The sequence below is a fragment of the Boleophthalmus pectinirostris genome, unplaced genomic scaffold (assembly GCF_026225935.1).
Source record: "Boleophthalmus pectinirostris isolate CB_2022bp ecotype Guang Dong unplaced genomic scaffold, ASM2622593v1 HiC_scaffold_5, whole genome shotgun sequence".
Lineage (NCBI taxonomy): Eukaryota > Metazoa > Chordata > Actinopteri > Gobiiformes > Gobiidae > Boleophthalmus > Boleophthalmus pectinirostris.
The window spans coordinates 6,281,786-6,301,785 of NW_026571404.1; the positions used below are offsets into that span (position 1 = coordinate 6,281,786).

The 20,000-nt window shown below is 40.1% G+C and overlaps 1 protein-coding gene across 3 annotated transcripts in view; it reads right to left on the minus strand.

Annotated features, from left to right (window-relative positions):
- The window catches only part of blnk (B cell linker), a 288,551-nt gene that overhangs the window by 215,093 nt on the left and 53,458 nt on the right, over positions 1 to 20,000 (minus strand). For all 3 annotated transcript variants that reach the window (XR_008633362.1, XM_055162840.1, XM_055162841.1), the window contains 13 exons: positions 19,024 to 19,064; positions 17,700 to 17,808; positions 16,233 to 16,342; positions 11,060 to 11,132; positions 9,108 to 9,164; positions 7,620 to 7,645; positions 7,493 to 7,545; positions 6,031 to 6,084; positions 5,922 to 5,946; positions 2,403 to 2,448; positions 807 to 870; positions 693 to 720; positions 97 to 142 (listed from right to left, as the gene is read on the minus strand). Coding sequence is in view for 2 of the 3 variants with exons in the window: in XM_055162840.1 (XP_055018815.1) it covers positions 97 to 142; positions 693 to 720; positions 807 to 870; positions 2,403 to 2,448; positions 5,922 to 5,946; positions 6,031 to 6,084; positions 7,493 to 7,545; positions 7,620 to 7,645; positions 9,108 to 9,164; positions 11,060 to 11,132; positions 16,233 to 16,342; positions 17,700 to 17,808; positions 19,024 to 19,064 (732 nt within the window). In the remaining variant the exon portion in view is untranslated. The remainder of the gene's footprint in view (positions 1 to 96; positions 143 to 692; positions 721 to 806; positions 871 to 2,402; positions 2,449 to 5,921; positions 5,947 to 6,030; positions 6,085 to 7,492; positions 7,546 to 7,619; positions 7,646 to 9,107; positions 9,165 to 11,059; positions 11,133 to 16,232; positions 16,343 to 17,699; positions 17,809 to 19,023; positions 19,065 to 20,000) is intronic.

Here is a 20,000-nt window from a genome sequence, read left to right on the forward strand (position 1 = left end):
ACTGTGGAACATCTGTCCTACACCAGAAAAGTTACACAATACACCTTTAAATTGGCATTATCAGATTCAGAGAAGATTTAAAGCTTTATATCTTACTTGTGTTACTGTCAAACTCTCGGAATGATGGTTTGGCGGGTAATTTCTGCAAAATAAAACACAAAAACATTGAAAGACGTAATTTTTTCTGCTTATTGATAAGGATTTACATCAGGTTTTACAACTCAGCTCAAGATAAAACAGATAAAAAAAACAGTCATCAAGTGTCTCAAGCAATGTGTGTAAAACTGCAGCACAAAAGGACTTGAATTGGCACTAAAACGAAATGGGATTAACAGGAATTAAACCAGTCCAAAGTAGCTCTTAATCTGGATTAATCCAACAGCTATGTCTGGCAACAAGCGGAGTGACAGGAAACATTACGCTGCAGTCGGCTTTTGGAAACTGTAATATTATACTCGTGAAACTGTACAGAGTTGTGTTCAAATTTGCTTAAAACATACATGAAAAAACTGGGATTTAACCTGGAACTATGTCGACTAGACCAATACTAATATCGGACAAACTGGGCCCAAATCAGAACATTTAATTATTTCAGGTTATTAAACGTGAAATGCAGTGTGATTGAAATAGTTCCGCTTTTGATCCATTATCAGATCTCCAGTGGATAAATCAGTGGGAGAAAAATGACTTACAGGTTTTATGGGCGGCTTGGGTGACCTCCTGAGATTAAAAGAAAAATAAATGAGAGACAGAATAATATTAAACCATCAAAATTAACTTGTTTCAACAGTTTAAATGTGTCTCACTGTCTGGGCCGGGGTTTGGGATGAGGAAGAGGGCGGGATTCTTTGGGTTTATCGCCGCTGCACTCTGAAATTAAAAAAAGAAAGAAGAGAAGAGTACAAGGTTTACTTTTTCCTCTTGTAAACTAGAGCTTCCTAAAATCTATTTTCACACTTTACAACCAATTCCTGAGTTGCGAATTTTAGATTGACTCGTTTCTGTGTAAACTCTGCACACTGTTTAAAGAAAACTCTCGCACATATTCTCACTACTCTTGATTTTTCTTTTTATTAATACAACGTTTTTGTCCCTCAGACAAAAGAGTCATGATCCAATCACAGCAGTGAAAAATAATTTACATTTACAAGTAGACCCCAGTAAAGCAATACACCAATCTCTTGTGAATTAAAACACCTGGGTAATTATTAGAAAAAATATAAAGTTAATTATCAACATCAGAAAGTTAAGTTTCATTATATAGACAAAATTTAAACATGAACCTCCCTCATGGCATGTCATGTATGTGTATATATGTATGGGTGTATGTATGTATGTCTATGTGTATGTGTATATGTATGTGTAAAGTACAAAATGGGGAAAAAAAACAAAAACAGTTTTGGGGTTAAAATTATATTTTGTATGCATAATATGTAATTTATTTTGCTATATATAAATATTTGTTAAGTTCCGTGATCAATGTACAGAAGCAACCACATAATTTTTGAAACTATGTCATGAATAGGCGAGTTTCAGCTGACGTCATTGTTATTAAAAGCCCGCGTTGCATGCTGGGAAATATTTTGGTTGGAGGCAAGAAACACGATAGCGTCAAACACAGTGCGTAACCTCGCGTATTTATCCCCGATAATGGTAAATTCCTGCTGCATTATCGGATGCACAAATAGAAGCACAGAAGAAGGAAAATGTCTTTTTCGTATTCTGAGTGAAAAGATCCACTAACGGTGAATTAAACGGCTTTCAAACATCCGCAGAGCAAACGTAGAAGATCCTAACAAACTGTGGACTCCAACAAGTTCAACAAAGCATCGAGACTCTTGGAGGTTTTCATCTTTTCTGCTGTGAATGGCCCAGGAGTTTCCACCAAGTCATTGTGGATATCACCGAAGTGAATATTTGTCCAGGTAGTTGGAGATTCAGACCAGAAATTTGGTTTGGTCCACCTTTTGTCGGGGTTGAAAAGGGTGATTTGGCTCCATCGATGCTTATGACCAATTTCTGGTCAAATGGTCTTGGGTCCTCTGCCGTTAGAGTGGATAAATAACCGGGATCAATACCCTTTACGTGCTTTCTCGCTCCGTCCGTCATGTTGAATTAGTGTTTATTGCAGCTGACCAAAATAATTCCCAGCATGCAACGCCCGCTTTTGTCAACAATGAAACTCGCCGATATCAGTGGGTTCATATACGTTTTTCTTCTTCTCACTCCTTTTCGGGAGATGTGCTTATCTGTTGTTTACAATGTATATGTGGTATACATGATTATTGTTTCTCTCTTGGCACAAACTCGAAATAAAAACGAACCAATCAATCAATCAATGGCTCAGAGGGAGTGTATATCTGTGCTCTTCATTGCAACGTATACAACAAATATAAACTTACTGTCATTTGCATCACACACTTCGTATTCGTCGTCTCCTGTCGGCTCCTGGATTGAGAAAAAAGAAAAAAAAGAAATTGTGATTATTTAGTATTTATTGTTTGTGTACTGGTGTGGCTCTGTGTTTGTCTTCCCAGACACAAAGACACAAAGAAAACATGCAAATTCAGAAAGGCCGTACGGAGAATTGAACCTTAAACCATCGTACTATGAGGTGATTGCACAAACAACAATTACACCACGCTGCTTCACCACCAGATCTAAAGCACAAACCATTTTGCCGCTGAACATGAAAGCTTCTAAATTACACAAAATTGACCCTTGTGAGCTGAGTAACCCTTTATTATTAGTCTGTCTACATCTCCAAAGCTGAAAATGCTCTGTTCAGCAGCTCTGTACCTTTTAGTCTTTGTTCAGCAGAGATGGACAATTCCAGGTCTGAAATTATCCAAATGATTCTAATGAAGGTGTACGGAGTGTGGGCTTCTACCCTGTGTTTTTAAAGTTTCATTCATATGTTAATACGCCCTGTAATTTGCCCTGTGATATGCTGTGTATGTTTTTGGACTTTGGAGTGTCAATGGTGAATGTATATGGGACGGATAAGGGGTGTATCTCCAACCTTTAGCATCTGCCAGTCTGTTATGGGACACGTGTTGGGACAAACTGCTGTGTATGTTTCCATGAAGATGTTAACTCAACAGTTATGCTGGTATAAAAGGCATCCAGTTTTTCTGTGCATCAGTGGGGGAACGCCGACCGCGTTGTCGAGGGACGACCGACGCACAGAGAGACGCCGCGTAGGCAGAATCATGCTGAATCAACTTGAATCTTGAGACCTGAATCTGCCTGACTCAAATAAAGAGACTGTTCTAACTCTCCAAGCCTCTTTCTTAACATCCTCTGTTTAGGCTGCCTCCAGGAGAAGCTGACAGGAGTTTAAAAACACAGTGGAGCACTTCCTGTATCACCGCATTACATCACAAGACCTGGGAATTGTACAGCTCCAGGGTACATTCCGGAAACTCATCGGTTGTCCTGATCCGGAAATCGGCGACGATCACGTGACTGTGGACTCGATCCAGACTCGGGCGTTATGTTCCGATCAGGTATCGGATAAATAACACACTGGACACACAGCACACAACAGTTTTTTTTTTTTTTACTGAGGCGCGGGATTTGCTCAGGGACGTCCAGCACCTGTTGTACTAGAGGTGCACTTACGCTGGGACTTTTGGGCGATGTTGTAGTCGAGCGCTGTTACCTGGGGTTCTGTGGCCCAAGTTCACACCTGCGCGGCCGATGGCGTAGCGGCATGGAGTGGTGGCGGTGCGGGGGAGAGAGGCTGTGGGGCTTCTGTCATCTCGTTTTTATTTGGTAAGATTTTGTATTATTTGGATTTCATAGACGAGCCTAAATGTTTCAAATATAATGCACAGGCTTCCATGTAATATAAAACGTACAAACTGTAGATTGTGCAGAGTCGAGTCTCAGGTCTGATCTGATTCTGGTCTGGTTCCTGTTTTTTCCAGTTCATTAAGTTTAATAAGTTACACATTCCAAGACCAGACTGTGAAAAGTCAAGATTTTCAACAATGATGGTGAATGGTTAGAAAAGTGAATACAATTAAAGTTTTGGACATTTGATTTTCAGTTGTCACGTTTGATTTTTGATTTGAAGTTCAGCCCAAATATTACACATGAAATCAACACAACCTGATCTCCCCCAAACATCCTGGATTTTATTCTTTGCTCTTAGTTCATTTCATAATTTTTATAGAAGTATCGGATCGGGACTCGGTATCGGCAGATACTCAAAATCAAATGACTCGGAGGCAAAAAAAACGTGATCGGGACATTCCTAATATTTTATAGTTTTACTTCATGCATGGGCTAAAGCTGCATTGCTTTTATTTATAAGTGTTAAAGGCAATTTCATTTTTTTCATTGCTTAATCATAACATCAACTCTTACCAGTCTGATATTTACTGCTTTTTATGAAGAAATGCAATTAATATGATGCAGAATTGAGACGTCTGTGACAAATTCAAACCTACACAAAAACTCTGTCAATCATTTGTGCTTCGTTTGTGCAGCAAAAGGTTTTGTTTGTGCTGTTTTTGTTTTGGAGATGTTAACAATTCTTTTATAGGTCAAATTCAGGTTAGCCAGCCCCCAGGAAGCTTCAGAATGCTCTAAACCGGCACAAAGTGGAATCAATTATGTGTGTTTCCTTTGTGCTGTTTAGTTCTGCAAAAAGTTTTGCTTGTGCAATTATGGTTCTTAAGATATTAGTTTTATTTTTGGCCGATGACGTCATCCAGCCGCTCAAAATGTTAAATAACCTCAAAACAGGCAGAAGATTATATGAAATATTTACAAATCCGTGTATCATTCATTCATTTGTTTTTCAATATAAAACCAAATATAAGAAAACGAAACGATTTTCTTCATTATTTGTCTCCAAAACCAAAATGAAAAAACAGATAATGATTTGTTTTTTCAGTTTTCGATTTTGTGTTTAAATGAAAAATGGAAAAAAAACAGATAATGGCCGTTTCCCGTTTACGTGACTTCCGTGACTGTGATGCCGAACTTTTGCGCTGCATACAGACTGAACCAGGACTGATCCAGGTCTGGGACCAGAGTGGGACCAGAGCGGGACTGAGACCGGGACCAGACCGGGCCCAGACCGGATTTTTACATTTCGTTTGTGCTGTTTTGTGCTGTGACTGTTTTCATTTGTGCGAGTATATTTCTAAAATTATTTATTATTTTTGCTGAAATTTTATGACGTCATTTCGGCTCAGCTGACGGCAGCAAACTCCACAAAACTAGTGAAGATAAACAATCTCAAGCTGTGGAAAAGTCAGTATTATTATATAAAATATGAATCAAAAGCAAATTCCTAAAGATACATTCTTTTCCACAGCCTGAGATCGTTTATCTTCACTAGTTTTCATCAAAAATAATTAATAATTTTAGAAATAAACTAGCACAAATGAAAACTGTTACAGCACAAACGAAAATTTTCTGCCTAGTCCAATGAGATTAATTTGCTCTTCCGATATTTTATGTTATTAGGTTCTTTTCTCTTGGTCTGAAAAAAGAACCTAAAAACATAATTTTCTGCCTGTTTTGAGCCTGGACGACATCATCGGCCGAAAATAAAACTGCTCATATTTTAACAACCATAATCTCACAAATGAAACTTTTTACAGCACAAACAATTGACGCCGTTTTAGAGCATTTTAAAGCTTTGTTTAAGAATTGTTAATATGTCCAAAACTAAAGCAGCACAAACTAAACTTTTTGAGGCACAAATGGAGCAGAAACGATCGACAGAGTTTTTGTGTACGGTTGCGTTTGATGAGGGGCCAACTTCACGCAGGTAGGATAGAGTTAAGCAATTTTGGCCCTTCACAATATTTAATGTTTCTCACGTGGCCCCATGGAAAAAATAATAACCCATGCCTGTTCTGGGCTCCGTAGGACAAGCAATGAAAATGGTCTTTACTTACAGGAGTAGGAGATCTTGGAGGTAGCCTGAAAAACGAAACAGTCAATGAGGCAAATATTTAATAATAATAAAACATAAAATCTGTGTAAATATGTTTGTTTGTTTGTTACCTTGGGCTTGGTGTTGGAGGTAAAGAATGTGTTTGTGAGGGAACCGGACACAGCCTGTCAAGAAAAACAATGAAATTTATTAACAATCCGTTTATAATCTGTGTATCATTCATTCATTTTTCAAAATAAGAAAATTAAGAAACAACTATTTTCTTCATTATTTGTCTCCAAAACAAAAAATGACCAAAACAAATCAATTTTCGATTTTGGGTTTAAATGAAAAATGGAAAAAACAGATAACGGCCGTTTCCCGTTTATGTGACTTAAACTGTGATGCCGGACTGAGCCAGGACTGAACCAGGACTGAACCAGGACTGAACCAGGACTGAGCCAGGACTGAACCAGGACTGAACCAGGACTGAACCAGGACTGAACCAGGACTAAACCAGTCTCAGTTCTGGTCTGGTCCTAGTCTTGTCCTGGTCTGGTCCTGGTTTCAGTCCCAGTCTGGTCCCGGTCTGAGTCCCGGTCTCAGTCCCAGTCTGGTCCCGGTTTCAGACCCGGTCTCAGTCTCGGTCTGGTCCCGGTCTGGTCACGGTCTGGTCCTGGTCTGGTCCTGGTCTTGTTCTGGTCTTGTCCTGGTTTCAGTCCCGGTCTGGTCCCGGTCTGAGTCCTGGTCTGGTCCTGGTCTTGTCCTGGTCTAGTCCTGGTTTCAGTCCCGGTCTGAGCCCCAGTCTCAGTCCCAGTCTGGTCCCGGTTTCAGTCCCGGTCTCAGTCCCGGTCTGGTCCCGGTCTGGTTCCAGTCTGGTCCTGGTTTCAGTCCCGGTCTGGTCCCGGTCTGAGTCCCGGTCTGGTCCTGGTCTTGTCCTGGTTTCAGTCCCGGTCTGAGTCCCAGTCTCAGTCCCAGTCTGGTCCCGGTTTCAGTCCCAGTCTCAGTCCCGGTCTGGTCCCGGTTTCAGTCCCAGTCTCAGTCTCGGTCTGGTCCTGGTCTCAGTGCTGGTCCTGGTCCTGGTCTGGTCCTGGACTCAGTCCCGGTTTGGTCCCAGTCTGAGTCCTGGTCTCAGTCCCAGTCTGGTCCCAGTCTCAATCCTGGTTCAGTCCTGTTTTAGTCCTGGTTTAGTCCTAGTTTAAACCTGGTTTAGGCCTGGTTCAGTCCTGGTTCAGTCCTGTTTTAGTCCTGGTTTAGTCCTAGTTTAAACCTGGTTCAGTCCTGGTTTAGTCCTGGTTCAGTCCTGGTTCAGTCCTGGTTCAGTCCGTGTGCGGTGCAAACGTCCGGCATCACAGTTTAAGTCCCAGAAACGGGAATCGTCCTTTATCCGTTTTTCTCCATTATTAATTGAAACACAAAAATGAAAAATGTAAAAACGAATCATTATCCATTTTTTTTTCATTTGGTTTCATTCATTTTCATTTTGGACAAATAATGAAGAAAATAGTTATTTCATTTTCTTATTTTTGGTTTTATTTAGAAAAACGAATGAACGAACGACACACAGATTATGAACCGTTTCTCGAGTTTTACCTGTTTAAAACTGGAGGCGGGGGTTTCACTTGGGGTTTCAGCTGCGGTTTCATCTGGATTAAACAAATTTTCACTGATCTGTACTTCACGTTTTATTAAGTAAGTCAATATTAAAAGTTGCAGTTACCTCAGTGTCTGGGACTTCGTAACAGTCTGAAAAAATAAAAACAACAAGACAATGGTTTTAAGTTTTGGTTTTGCCGACGTTTTCCCCCAGTGCCGACGTTCCAACCTGCCGGACTGGTTTTTCTAACTGGGCATAGAACGCTTGGATTACTTGTTATTTTCTCGTTGAACTGACATTTGCAGTGAAGCGTGCGCCTCCAGAGCTTTAAAAACAACAAAACCTATCACGCAAACTTTATTTAGAAAGTTCAATTTACAACGTCACCACTAAGAGGGCACCAGAAAGTTAGTTATTTTCTGAACAATTTTAACTTGAGCGAACTATTTCCCAACAATTTTTTTTCCCGATCCACTTTGTTTATATAAACGTAACGGTTTCTAAAGTGCTGCACAGACAAATTAAGAAAATAAAAGACATTAAATCATAAATAAAACAATAAATAAAAAGTGTTAAAATCCAAAAATGGCTTAAAAACATGAATTAAATAAAAATAAATGTCATTCGTTACAGGATTTAGAGGATTTAATTTTTTTAATAAACTCCCTACAACTGTACAACAACTTACCCTTATGTAACAGATAATACTCCCTACAACTGTACAATAACTCAGCCTTATGTAACAGATAATACTCCCTACAAGTGTACAATAACTCAGCCTTATGCGACAGATAATACTCCCTACAAGTGTACAACAACTCACTGTTATGTAACAGATAATACTCCCTACAACTGTACAACAACCTACCCTTATGGAACAGATAATACTCCCTACAACTGTACAAAAACTCACCCTTATGGAACAGATAATACTCCCTACAACTGTACAAAAACTTACCCTTATGGAACAGATAATACTCCCTACAACTGTACAACAACTCACCCTTATGTAACAGATAATACTCCCTACAACTGTACAATAACTCAGCCTTATGTGACAGATAATACTCCCTACAACTGTACAACAACCTACCCTTATGGAACAGATAATACTCCCTACAACTGTACAACAGCTCACCCTTTTGTAACAGATAATACTCCCTACAAGTGTACAACAACTCACCCTTATGGAACAGATAATACTCCCTACAACTGTACAACGACTCACCCTTATGTAACAGATAATACTCCCTACAACTGTACAACAGGTCAACCTTATGTCACAGATAATACTCCCTACAACTGTACAATAACTCAGCCTTATGTAACAGATAATACTCCCTACAACTGTACAACAGGTCAACCTTATGTCACAGATAATACTCCCTACAACTGTACAATAACTCACCTTATGTAACAGATAATACTCCCTACAACTGTACAATAACTCACCCTTATGTAACAGATAATACTCCCTAAAAAATGTATTACTCAAGTAGGAGTTAAAATACGGCATCACACTTAGACCAGAACCTGGACTAGACTAGGACTAAACAGGACTAGAACAGGACCAGACCAGGTCCACACAGAACAGACTTGTGTTTATCTCACCAGGACTCGAGGGGCGATGTTCAGGGACTTTAGGTAGATTCCTCACTGCTCTGCCTCCTGAAAGAAAGAGTTAAATATAATAATTACTCTTTGTCTCGTAATCACATCATAAACTTACTAGTGCTCAGAACCAGGACTGAACCAGGACTGAACCAGGTCTAAACCAGGACTGATCCAGGACTGAACCAGGACTGAACCAGGTCTAAACCAGGACTGAACCAGGTCTAAACCAGGACTAAACCAGGACTGAACCAGGACTGAACCAGGACTGAACCAGGACCAAACCAGGAATGAACCAGGTCTAAACCAGGACTGAACCAGGACTAAACCAGGACTGAACCAGGTCTAAACCAGGACTGAACCAGGACTAAACCAGGTCAAAACCAGGACTGAACCAGGACTAAACCAGGACCGAACCAGGACTGAACCAGGACCAAACCAGGACTGAACCAGGACCAAACCAGGACTGAACCAGGTCTAAACCAGGACTGAACCAGGACTGAACCAGGTCTAAACCAGGACTGAACCAGGACCAAACCAGGACTGAACCAGGACCAAACCAGGAATGAACCAGGTCTAAACCAGGACTGAACCAGGACTGAACCAGGACTGAACCAGGACCAAACCAGGACTGAACCAGGACCAAACCAGGACTGAACCAGGACCAAACCAGGACTGAACCAGGTCTAAACCAGGACTGAACCAGGACTGAACCAGGACTGAACCAGGACCAAACCAGGACTGAACCAGGTCTAAACCAGGACTGAACCAGGACTGAACCAGGACTGAACCAGGACTAAACCAGGACTGAACCAGGACTGAACCAGGACTGAAACCAGGACTGAACCAGGACTGAACCAGGACTAAACCAGGTCTAAACCAGGACTGAACCAGGACTGAACCAGGTCTAAACCAGGACTGAACCAGGACTGAACCAGGACTGAACCAGGACTGAACCAGGACTGAACCAGGTCTAAACCAGGACTGAACCAGGACTGAACCAGGACTGAAACCAGGACTGAACCAGGACTGAACCAGGACCGAAACCAGGACTGAACCAGGACTGAAACCAGGACTAAACCAGGTCTAAACCAGGACTGAACCAGGACTGAACCAGGACCGAACCAGGACCGACCAGGACTGAACCAGGACTGAACCAGGACTGAACCAGGACTGAACCAGGACTAAACCAGGACCGAACCAGGACTGACCAGGACTGAAACCAGGACGAACCAGGACCGAACCAGGACTGAACCAGGTCTAAACCAGGAAACCAGGCTGAACCAGGACCGAACCAGGACTGAACCAGGACCAGGAAACCAGGACTGAACCAGGACCGAACCAGGTCTAACCAGGAAACCAGTCTAAACCAGGACTGAACCAGGACCGAACCAGGACTGAACCAGGGACTGAACCAGGACTGAACCAGGTCTAAACCAGGACTGAACCAGGACCAAACCAGGACTGAACCAGGACTGAACCACCAGGACTGAACCAGGTCTAAACCAGGACTGAACCAGGACTGAACCAGGTCTAAACCAGACTGAACCAGGTCTAAACCAGGCCTGAACCAGGTCTAAACCAGGTCTAAACCAGGTCTAAACTAGTACTGAACCAGGACTAAATCAGGACTGAACCAGGACTGAACCAGGTCTAAACCAGGACTAAACCAGGACCGAACCAGGTCTAAACCAGGTCTAAACCAAGACTAAACCAGGACCCATCTCGGTCTTGAGAGTGAGAGAGAGGACACCGAGCCCGTGGAGCAGGGTGTCCGCAAAGCACGATCACCGACGGCTGTGCTCATCCCCGTGGGGCGTGGGCTCTGCGCTGGTCCTTTGGCTTGCGGTCACCCGACAGTCTACGTGGGCACACTTCCTGGCTCATCCCGACACCCACTACACCCCTGCCAGTCCTGCACTGAGGTATTAAAAAAGTATCAAGTTTCTTACGTTGAGGTGGATGCTCTTCTGGTTCGATGTAGTTGTCGTCGTCATTGCTGCCGTCTGGGCTTATGTAATCCTCCTGTCATTATACAAGGTTTTAAAAGTTGATTATCCCACTCTTTTGTAGCGTGTAACAGCATAATTATCCAGATGCAAAGGACACATGTGGTGACAACATTCAGTGAAAAACCAGTGGGCCTTTTGGAGTTTTCAAAGTAACCTAAAATTCTGTTGAGGTTCTGGGCCTGTTGATGGCGAACTAGTAATGAAATCATCACAGATCTATTGATTTTGATTTTGATTTTTATATTTTTTTCTGTGGAATGAGTCTTCTGTTTGGTGAAAAGAATGACATATTGGCTGATGTCATAACTTGCCAATAAGGTAAAGATAAGGCTGTGTTCAGACTGCAGCCTGAAGTGACCCAAATCCGATTTTTTGGCTTCTATGTTCCTGTATCTGATCTTTTCATGACAGTCTGAACGACACAGATCCAATTTTTTTAATGTGACCCAGGACACTTGGATATGTGGTCCTGAAACTGATACATATCCGATCTTTTGACATGCGACTTCAGTCTGAACGGTCAAAGTGCATTCATCCACCTACACGTTATCAACAAGACACAAACGTCACTATTCTGCTCTGAAGTAGGCGAAAATTGTTAATGAACTCTGTGTCACTGAAGTGAAGCACATCACCACTCACCACTCTTGGCTCCGTCTCCACATCCACACGTTCCTTTCAACGGACTGAACCACAAAACACCACGGCCAAAAACCTCGTCCTTCTCCTTCTCAATCTCCTCCTTAAAACAAGTAAGTTGTTCATGTTCTGGCTCCGGTACGAGAGGAACTTTAAAATCTCCAGGTGCTCGATGCTGCGTCCATGTTTGGACAACTTCTGTAAACACAGAGACGCTCGCTGCGGTTGACGTCGTCGTGTCTCCAGTGTCACATGTGGGACACTTTCGGGCCGTTTAATGTTCACACTGGAGTCACGTACAAGTCACATTTAATTGGAAATGTGAACGACCTCGCAAAAACATCGAATTTCACAAACAAATCGGAATGGAGTGTGAAGTCCTGAAGTCTGAACATAGCCTAAAATATTGGGAAGAAGTAAAAAAAAACACCTTATTTTTTGCATTAAATTGAGCCAAAATCATGTAGAAATGTGTTTTAAGAATTCTTTTTTCACTGAATGTTGTCACCACATGTGTTCTTTGCATCTGGAATGAATTTATTGACACTTTACCCAACCCACTGAGGATTTCAGGAAATTTTTCATTTTTCTAAATTTCCTATCAAAAATATGAAGGTTACACACAATTTTTTTCACGATAGTTTCCGGGAAGTGCAGACCCTCCAATTATTAGTCCTTAGGGTCACAGTTAACAAAAAAAACCACAAATAAAAAGTACGGCAGACGATGTGACGATGTCAGGTTCAACCTATTTTATTGAGCTTTCGAGACTCCGGCTCCTCGACTAAAAGTACTTTCTCTCTCAATAAAAAGTTTCTGAATATTTTTTGGTAGTTCTTTCTTTTTTGATGAATAGCTGGTTGGTGTGGTCATAAAACCCAGCGTTGTGAATTATTTGTTGTGCTTTCTGAGGCAGTAACAACAGCAAAGCTCAATATTTTTTGGACAATTTAATACCGTACAGCGGAATATTCAAGTCACACTGATCTCATCTCCGCCCTCCTCTTGTAAAGTCACACAGTGCCCATTTAGTTGCCCTGAAATTTTGTCATGTGACTTATGCAACCGTCAGCCGTGTCAGTCGGTTATAAGAGAGGAAGTGGTCAGAATATTTTGGAACTGAGTCTATAGACACAAAACTACGTCAACATCTTTCCACCACAGTAATAGAAACATGTTGAAAAAGAGTTTAGTAAGATTATTAACAACTTTTCTGTTCTTTTTAAGACTATAAAGTAGGAGATGTAAGATTATATTTGTTTATTTAAGTTATTTAAGTTAAGACTACAATGATTTCTTCACAAATTTATAATAACTACTAACATGGAGACTTAAAGGTCCAATATTACACACATTACATGGATTTTTGTGAGATTTAAGCAGTGTTATAATGCAGTTATTGTCTCAAAAACAGACCTGGAGTTGTGTTTTGTTTCATTTTCACATGTTTGAGTCACTTTATTATTAGTCTGTCTACATCTCCAAAGCTCAAAATGCTCTGTTCCACCTTGTGATGTCATGAAGCTGTAGTTTTCAAGTTATCCTACTACTTTTATCTTTTGTTTAATGTAGATTAGAAGAACTGAAATCATCCAAATGATTCTAGTGCAAGGTGTGTGTGGAGTTTGAGTGTTTTCTGTTTAAGAGAAGAAGTCTGATTTATGGGTTAAACACGTGTGAATGAAACAAAACTTGACTTTTTTTTTTTATTATTACGAACATTTTAACAGATCAAAACATAGGCCCATTACTAGAGGTGTAACGATATCCAAGTCTCATGATACGATATTGTCAAGGTATGAACCTCACGCTACAATATCGTTGAAAAGCTCATGATACGGTGGGGAGACTCACGATTAGAGATGTAACAATATTCAAATCTCTCGGTACGATATTTTCACGATATACGTCTCACGTTACGATATTTATTGTGACAAAACTGTGAATATGCGACTTTTTCCTCTTAAAATACCTTGACAAGACTTAATCCAAAGAACTAAGACTTAAAAGTGTTTAGAACTGTTATTTCTTCATGTAGTCTGCACTGAAACGGAGCAAAGGATCATGGTCTATGTAGTTCCCTCTGTCTTTTTTGAGCTGTTGTTGCACCATAACTCTTAATTTAAGCAAACGCACTTGTAATTTGATATATTGTGATGGTCGACGATATTATTGTGAGAACTTTGATGATACGATATCACGATATTTTGGTTATTGTTATAACCCTCTTACACTTTACTGTATTTTTTGGGCTATAAGGTGCACTTAAAATCCTTTAATTGTCTCAGAAAATCGACAGTGCGCGTTATAATCTGCCTTATGTATTAATTCTGGTTGTGCTTACTGACCTCGAACCGATTTTATGTGGTACACGGCGCTCAAAAATCTGTCCGAATTTTTAGTTTTAGTAAGACTTTGGTAAACTACGAAGACGCACCGCTTGAAGGGTTGTCAGAGGATTATGGCTACTGTAGTCAGGAGCCTCGCAAAGTTAGTCGAACAGAAGCTGAACCGCATCATCACACAAGGAGCGAGCTGTTTTTTTCAGAGCTTATAGTTTATGCAAATGAGCCATGTGGTTTCAAGTTTAGTTTCTGTAAAACGTAAACAAATGGGCGTAAAGCTGCATTAAACACATTATTACTCAATGTATATTTGAGTCGTCCTTCGTAGGAAATAAAAAAAACAAACTTAAATAAATGATCCACCCACATTCACATTCATAATCCACATTCACCAAGACAGGGAGGCAACGCCGGGCGAATTACACCACGATCTGCAAATGGATTGTAGACGCCTGAGCTAAAGATCAGTCAAGTGAGGGTGTGCAAATATACAGAAATATCAATATATCGTATTGTTTAATTTGATGATACAGTATCGATATCATGGGCTGCTGTATCAAGATAAAGTCAAGAGTATTTTCAGGTGTATTTTACTAAATTATTCTGTGTAAGAGCTACAGTTGTGTTGTGTTGTGTTTTCATGTTATGAGTAGAATGTTTGTTTTTTTATCTTCAGTTTGCACAGACTTAGTGGACTTAGTATCACAGCCATGATTTATTTAGTCTTTGTTTTTCACTGAATTGTATCAAATCGATTTTAAATATATCATATCAAATCGTATTGAATCAAAATTGGACTGTATCGAAAAGCGTATCGTATCGTGGCCTATGTATCGAGGTATGTATCGTATTGACAACCTCTTAATGATACCCACCCCTAGTCTCAAGTGTCGTCCATTTGTTTCGCTTAATGCTCCTTATAATCGTTTTGCAGATTTGAAAAGCAGGTCCCACATTTCACATTTCATTCATCCACATTATGTACAAAAACACGTATAAAAACACAATTACAAAATAAAGTGTTACAGAGCTCCAGTGCAGAATGGTTTGTTCCATAAACAATTAGTTAAATTCATCCATCGCGCTTGGCTAAAACACGATAAATATTAATATGTTAAAAACACACAATCTTTAGATAAATAGTTTAGACAGTTTATTCATAAATACGATAGCAGCCGGAACGAAGCTCCTTTTAAAACGATTTGTTCTAGATCTTGGGACTAAAAGCCTCGGACCAAAGGGAAGCAGCTGAAACTCTGAATTTAGTGGATGTTGCTCGTCTTTTAAAACACTCTGGTACGTCTTCTGTAAGTGTCTGGAGTACAGAGAGTCCAGGCGGCTCTGAGGAGGAACAATCACCTACTCACCCATTTAACCAACTGATTCAGGGAGTTCTTGTGTTTAGCAGAGACGCTCCCAAACCACGAGACCAATGAAAACGTTAAAACTGATTCCATAAAAGTTTTATAAAACAGAGTCATCATTGGTTCTGTCTACACGGTAAAAGGACAACTTCCTCAGACAATGAAGGCGCTGGTGGCCTCTTTTACACACAGCAGCACAATTATCGTCAAAACTCAAATTTGAATCAATGAGTGTTTGAAGATACTTATATCGACACACTCAACTAACTGCCCCTTTATCTCTGTGACATCATACTGAGGCGCTCGCGTTCGAAAGTCGATAATCATATCCTTCGTTTTGGATACATTTATGTGCAGATGCGACTCTTCACACCATTTTACAAAGTCCTCGACAACTGGCCCATGTTGGTTTTCATTTTTGTGGGGCAAGCTCACAGTGACAGAATCGTCCGCATATTTTATTATTTTTCTTTTCTCATAGGTGCTCTGACACTTTTCGGCGTACAGTATGAACAGCAGCGCACCTTATGTACGAAAACAGACGAGCGAATTCAACATTATTGAAGCTGCGTCTTATAATCCGGTGCACTTTATAGTCTGAAAAATACGGTAATTCACTAGGCAGTTAAAGAAGTAGTAACTAAGCCTGAATTGTTCTAGGCTATTAAAGTCAAAGTTAGTATCAAGTGTTGCTAAGAATTCCTACTTTCAGGCTAAAAATATGTGGTGATTTGATTTGTATTTGTTGTCGGTGTGCGTCTTCACCTCGTCGTTGTCCTGGTGGTTGGGTCTGGGTGGAAGGGGCAGCCGTTTGCCCGCTCTCCCCGCGTGGTGGGGCTTCTTCAGGGGACGGTTCGGTGGGCCTCGGCAGCTGTCTGTTGGAAAGAGGAAGTGAAGAAGCACGTAAGCATTTGCATTAAAACAACAGGACCACAAAGTTTTTTGTAGTTTGTAACGTAATCCATTAAATTACTTAAATTGAGTAACGTAATCTGAATACTTTGGATTACGTGATTTTCTGTAGAGAAGCAAAGACTCGGATATCTTCACATAAGACAATAAAAAGCCCAGACTTTCCTTAACCGTATTAAAAATATTATTGATAGAAGAGGAGGAGACATGGTCCACGCAGCATGATTTAGTCCTGTTAAATCCTGTTTTAGATCTAGTTTAGTCCTGGTTTTACTCCTGGTTCAGATCTGGTTTAGATCTAGTTTAGACCTGGTTTTAATCCTGGTTTAGTCCTGATTTAGACCTGGTTTAGATCTAGTTTAGTCCTGGTTTTAGTCCTGGTTTAGTCCTGGTTTACACCTGGTTTTAGTCCTGGTTTAGACCTGATTTTAATCCTGGTTTAGTCCTGATTTAGACCTGGTTTAGATCTAGTTTAGACCCTGGTTTAGATCTAGTTTAGACCTGGTTTAGATCTAGTTTAGACCTGGTTTTAGTCCTGGTTTAGTCCTGGTTTACACCTGGTTTAGACCTGGTTTAGATCTAGTTTAGACCCGGTTTAGATCTAGTTTAGACCTGGTTTAGATCTAGTTTAGACCTGGTTTTAGTCCTGGTTTAGACCTGGTTTAGTCCTGGTTTACACCTGGTTTTAGTCCTGGTTTAGACCTGATTTTAATCCTGGTTTAGTCCTGATTTAGACCTGGTTTAGATCTAGTTTAGACCCGGTTTAGATCTAGTTTAGACCTGGTTTAGATCTAGTTTAGACCCAGTTTAGATCTAGTTTAGACCTGGTTTAGATCTAGTTTAGACCTGGGTTCAGTCCTGGTTCAAATCCGATTTAGTCCTGGTTTAGACTTGGTTTTAGTCCTGGTTTAGTTTCCAGCAATGAGTGGAATTCCAAAAAAAAAAAAAAAAAAAGAAAAAAGGGATATAGCCCAAAATGTGAAAACAGAAAAATCCCGCCGTGTAATCCATTTATTTCAACAAAGTAACTGTAATCCAATTACCACTCACTGAAACAGTAACTGTAACTGAATACAGTTACTCATGAATTTCTACTCTGATTACATAACTCTGGTACATGTAATCTGTTACTCCCCAACACTGTCTGTCGTTTTGGCCACGTGGTGATATAAAAGAAAATACTACAGTTTAAAATTGAAAATGTCATTCTATTGTCTGAATAAAGAGTGTTGTTTATTATCAGTATTGAGTCTATTCCTTAATATAGAAATAGAGTTTGAAGGTTTAGTCTGGTGACCACAGTAGTTTTATGATACTGACCGACGTACTCCCCCCGCGGCAAAGGTCCGGAGCTGAACACCCGCTGCTGGTGAGAGGGAGGAGGCTCGTAGCTGTCGTCCACTCCTGGAGCTTCGTACGTCTCATTGTCCTGGAATCAAAACATATTTTCAAATCAACCTCCATCTACAGTCTTTGTGAACAACACTCTGGGACGCCGTGTCCTCTTTTGCCCGCGTGAAAGTGTCAGCGTTGTTTATATTTGTTTGTGGTCTGAAGTGGACATGCTGTGATAACACTTTCAGAAGCGCGATATTTTGCTCTGTAATCGGCTCTATTCGCGCTTATGTCACAAACCAGGAAGATGTTTGGAACTCTGGTCTTTGAGAGCTGTAAAAAGATTTATAAACTCATCGTGGTGAATAATTAGAATACTGGAATCCATAAGGTAAGTGAGGAATAACTTTAGACCACTTCAAACCGTTTAAAACAGGGGTGTCAAACATACGGCCCGGGGGCTGGATCCGGCCCTCCAAGACCTTTAATCTGGCCCTCGGCTGATTTTCTACTAAAATATTTTAATTCTATTTTCTATTAAAATCTTGTTAATTTTCTGTGGTGTTTATCACAGCAGCGTCTCCAGCGTCTCTGTGCGTGGCCCCTCCCACCAGAGCAGCACAAATGAAGACTTGTCTCTTTCCAAACGCTCTTAAAGGACGATCGTTTTGACTGTTGACCGTGACAACCTCATCAGCAAAATGTCAAAAATGAGAAAAGTGGACGCAGAGTGCAGGATTTTCCAAGAAAAATTGACTTATTCCTAAGCCAATGATGTTCATTTTGTCTTCTTATCTACTTTAACTTCTTAGGTTCTTTTTAAAGACAATGCAGTAAAGTGTATTTACCTTGTTGACATGTTTCGGCTGCTAGCTGCAAGCCATCTTCAGAACTGTCACCGGTGTTGGTGGTGACGTGTCATATATCAGCTGAATAGTTTAAAAATAACCTAAGAAGTTTGACTTATTCCTGTTTGCAAACAAGTTCATGTTAAAAAAATTGTGTTGAAATTGCATTTTTCTTAAAGTTTCAGGTTGTTCATAATAATATAATATTTTGTAAAAGAAAGAGTTCATCAATTAAAAAAGATTTCTGTCATAGATTTGCATTTCTCTGCACAAATATTTGAACTTATTGTTATTTGTGGGGTTTATATGACATGAGTTTTCTGATCTTGCCCCTTTAGGATCAAAGTAGGTTGGACCAAAATGAGTTTGACACCCCTGGTTTAAAATGAAGTAGTTCTGTTTTTCACGTTTTAAGACAGTAAAAATCGGATGCAGCGTGTTTAAAATTAATCTTGACTCACATATTCAGGGTCAGAATCTTCACTGTCCTCTCTGTCTTCACCTGCAATCAGAAAATATTGAACAAAACAAAAGAGTATTTAAAAGTGTATTTTTGTGTAATTTTTCTGGTGGAAGATCCATCAAATGTTTTTCTTCATTGAGATGTTATTTCTTTTTTCTAGAATGTTTCACAGTATGGCATTAAACATTTCTATCTTCATGGAGATCAAATCAGACCCAATTACAGGTCAGATCTGTGGAAAGGCGACCCCACTCACAGTCAAAATGTTGTTTTTCTGGGTATTTTTGAGCCTTAAACCAACTGTAATTGAATAAACAGCGTTCTCTCTTTTTCACTGATAAAATTTCAAAACTTTCCATGACTTTTTCATGACCTAAAGTGAATTTTTCATGACTTCACGGCACCTGCATATGTAGAATTGAGCATACCGTATTTTTCGGGCTATAAGGCGCACTTAAAATCCTTTAATTTTCTCAAAAAAACCAACCAACCAAACAAACAAACAGTGGATCGTGGATGCCTGGGCTAAGGGATCAGTCTCAAGTGTCGTCCGTTTGTTTCACTTAATGCATTTTATAATCGGGTGCGCCTTATAGTCCAAAAAATACTGTATTTTTAGGGCTAAATATGAAATGTTAATCTTTTCCACTGACCTTATGGTTTGGTATTATAGTTTTTTAACAATCAAAATCCTGTCAGTGCATTTATTGTCGTCTCTTTTAAACAAAAGGCGCAGATGTTCAGAAATAATCATAATAGCATCTAATGAGAACTTAACAGAACGCTGTAGTTGCGTGAAAGAGATACTAAAATTCCATGACCTAAAGTGAATTTTTCATGACTTTACGGCACCTGTATGTGTAGAATTGCGCATACCGTACTTTTCGGACTAAAAGGCGCACTTAAAATCCTGGATCGTGGATGTCTGGGCTAAGGTATCAGTCTCAAGTGTCGTCCTTATAAGCTTATAGTCTG